At 32.8% G+C, this 3,615-nt stretch overlaps 1 protein-coding gene across 1 annotated transcript in view; it reads right to left on the bottom strand.

Annotated features, from left to right (window-relative positions):
* LOC108686608 (BTB/POZ domain-containing protein KCTD3) overlaps window positions 1-2,747 on the bottom strand; it is a 6,161-nt gene extending 3,414 nt beyond the window's left edge. Inside the window, exons 1-6 of the mRNA XM_018192007.1 lie at window positions 2,551-2,747; window positions 2,000-2,313; window positions 1,750-1,902; window positions 1,008-1,196; window positions 447-926; window positions 74-190 (exon numbers count right to left, since the gene is read on the bottom strand). Of these exons, the coding sequence (XP_018047496.1) occupies window positions 74-190; window positions 447-926; window positions 1,008-1,196; window positions 1,750-1,902; window positions 2,000-2,313; window positions 2,551-2,609 (1,312 nt within the window). The 5' untranslated portion in view covers window positions 2,610-2,747. The remainder of the gene's footprint in view (window positions 1-73; window positions 191-446; window positions 927-1,007; window positions 1,197-1,749; window positions 1,903-1,999; window positions 2,314-2,550) is intronic.
* Window positions 2,748-3,615: the final 868 nt, after the last annotated feature.

Here is a 3,615-nt window from a genome sequence, read left to right as displayed (position 1 = left end):
TTGGAATTCTAGATTTTTATTATTTGATGACATTCTTACATTAAGATAAGAATAATCATAAAAAAAGACTTACTAGTTTTCGGCGTCAAATATACAGATATCGCAGTTATAGGATCATAACTCGGATCTCGATATAACTCGGTCACGAGTAGGTCGTTATCCTTCATTCGCAAAGGAAACTTTTGCATATCTGTAATTCATATAATCGAAATTCAAGTAATCGAAATATATATGATTACACAAATATAATTCTTTAAAAATTAGCTTATGATCTACAAAATGATTTAAATCCATTAAATATTTTTTTAATGATTTAAATACTTTTAATATTTAAGATTTTTGAGAGAAAATTTTTATACTCTCTCATAACACTCTTCTAATATATAAATTGACAATTTGTGTCCACCAAGAATTTTACTTAGAAATATAATATTTTTTTTTCTTACCAATATAATAAATAGAACCATTATTGCAACCTAATAGAAGAAAAGATCCAGCTGTGTCAAATGACAGGATGGGCACTACGTCCTGTATCTGCCAATGATGAGTCATCGCGTGCCACACACCGATTTTTCCAGTCGGCGATAACGCAACTAACTGGCTGCCAATGAAGAATAAGTATTCCACACGTACATTTAAATTAAATGTGCCCACATTGATTTTGATCCCTTCTTCGGACACACCCCAAAGTCTTACTTGACTGCCATAGGAGATCGCAACCATCTTGCCATCCGCGCCACTTCCCATCTTTGCATTTATCGCCACGCGCTCTATTATGCATTCGATATGTGGACTGGTGAACACGTGTTGCCATCCAGACGAGTCCTTCAGCCGATAGCATGTGATAAAATGCGCGTAAGCGATCACTATCCAGTTGTGATGCGCTTTTATGATTTGTACTCTCAGAGGGTCTACCCATGATGAAACTACAATCAAGTAATTTTATAAATATTAGAAGTGAAAAGCAAAAAATGGACATCATTTTACAAAAAATGATTCATTGGTACCTTGCTGTGATCCAAATATTAAACCGATATCATTTTTATATAATTTATTCAAATCAGCCGAATTGTTCCTAGCATGTCTCAGATCTAGAGATGGTGTCCGAGAATGCGGAAGACCGCGTTGTGGCAATCGGTAATCTAAAGAAGAATTTCTCATATGGGTTCCCAATGCCCCTTTATGATTTTGTAGCCCTATGGCAAAACAATTATTTGTCAATTTTCTTTCTGACGCTAAATATTTTAGATTATATCTATTAACTTTAGAGCTGATGAATTTGTAAAACTCATTTAATTTATGTTGATTAGAAGATATTAATTAATAAAGGAATCATGAAGACATCAAAACAAAATTACATTTCTAAGTAAAATTCTTGATATAATAACATAATTTCTAAAAAAGAATACTCTCTCTCTCTTTCTCTCTAAGTTTATTTATAATACATTAAATAATTAAAAAAGTCACAAATATTGAGCAATTGTTCTCGTGACTTAATATTTATGTTGTTGTAATTTAAAAAAAAAAAATACACACACACACACACACACACACACACACATTTTTTTATCATTAAACACTGTTTTCTACATTTGATTCCCATTGTCCTTTTTACTTTTTGATTATGAACAATAATTCAAATTTATAAAAGCAACATAAAGAATATATTAGAGTAAGTCCAATAAATTCATTGTCAACTCTGGAGATTAATACTATTAATAATAAATCAGTGATAAAATCTATAAATACCGTTAGCACTTTGATTAGCAGAGTTAGTGGTTGTCATAGATTGCGAGGTAGATGATCCATCAATTCTAGAATTTGAAGCTGAACTAACTCTAATATGAACTGATACATCACTGATATTTGATGTTACTGCAACAGGTTCTTGAAGCGGTATACCTTTTTTAAATAAACAGAATCATTACATTCTCATTTTACAGTTTTGCTTTCTCACTTTATATTTATTACAATAAGTGATAAATAATGATTAACACACTTGGAGGTGGTAAATAACCATAAAACAGTACATCGCCACAAGATGATTGAGTCAAATCTTCACAGAGTATCAATCGTTTAACTAAGGGAGTAATACCGTAATACTCTGCTTCATGCCTTAAAGTTCGAATATCTATAATTTTTAGATCAATGTCCTTGGTACGAAGATAATTCAATATAATAGAGAACAACTTCGGATCTCTATCTATAAAAAGTGCACCAGTCTCATCCTTGTGACTGTCGATTCTGTTACTTAACAGTGCTGTAAAGAAAGAATCCGGGATCCACGTCAGAGTTTGACGAGATGTGGAGAATCTGAAAAGAGAATTGATTTGATGCTGTCAAGACATGTAAAAGACTAGTGAGAGATTGATGAAAAAAATCTAACAAAAGATCCAAGAAGCAATAAAATATCAAGATAAAAAATGTAAAATAATCTGAAAGATATAAACCAATCTCTTGATATGTAAGTGCAAGAGTTAGATTTTACTTAACAAGGTCAAGTAAAAACAGATGATAGAAAAACTGATGACTAGTGAACAATTAATCTACCTAGTGCCGCCAACGTTCAGATGAACGATATCGCTCACGCCTAGATAAGGCGCAGCCATTCTCAGGGGCTATCGCGTATTTTTACAATGACAATTCATATCCTCGCGAAATCATCAAGGATATCACAATTATCACGAACGAAAACAACCCTCTTGACAGTCTTGATTGGATCTGATAGGTTATGCATGCGTCAGCTTGATTGCACTGCGCATGCATGACTCTGCCCAGTGATTCTCAACCAAGCGTGAAGTGTGAAGTCGGAGCACAATTTATCGATCATCTACTTACGAGATCGAGAGATCAAAATTTGAATTCAAATTCAAGTCAAAATATATAAGAAGAATATATCTTTTATGTACAGAACAAGCGTATAATACAATCGAACGCGGGAAATTTCTTGCACAAAAATAAATGAAAATTACAGGATAAACTTCTTCCAAGGCTTTGTTGTATAAAACAATTTCTCTCTTAAGCTCCGGTTCCATTATAAGATTAACTTTAATTTCGGTTCAATTTATTCTTTATCTTATTTAATTTTAAAAATTAGAAAAAATAAACAGTAAGTTAAACCGAGATTAAAGTTAATCTTAAAATAATAAATTAATACAATTTAACTATTGGGTTGTCCGGAAAGTTCGTATCGATTTTGAAGGAAAATTGAAACGCAGAAGATTTAAATTTTAATATACATTTATTAAATTATATAGGTGCCATTCTGTTCTACAATCTTTCTCCATCTTTCAGGCAACTTGAAAATTCCGTCCTTCCAGAATCTCTTAGGTTTTTCAGCGAAAAACTTTTCTAAGTGATTTTTTACCTCGACCAAAGAGTTGAAGCTTTTTCCATTAAGGGAATTTTGTAATGATCGAAATAGGTGAAAAACAGAAAGCGCGAGGTCTGGTGAATATGGTGGATGGGGTAGATCCCCCCGATCCCAACCGAGCTCCAACAACTTTTGTCGAGTTATTAAAGACATATGAGGGCGCGCATTGTCCTGATGAAACACGATGCCCTTCCGATTCGCTATTTCTGGACGTTTTTGTTCAATTGCTGTCTTCAATTCGT

This window comes from Atta colombica, unplaced genomic scaffold (genome assembly GCF_001594045.1).
Source record: "Atta colombica isolate Treedump-2 unplaced genomic scaffold, Acol1.0 scaffold187, whole genome shotgun sequence".
Lineage (NCBI taxonomy): Eukaryota > Metazoa > Arthropoda > Insecta > Hymenoptera > Formicidae > Atta > Atta colombica.
This window is presented reverse-complemented; position numbering and strand designations above follow the sequence as displayed.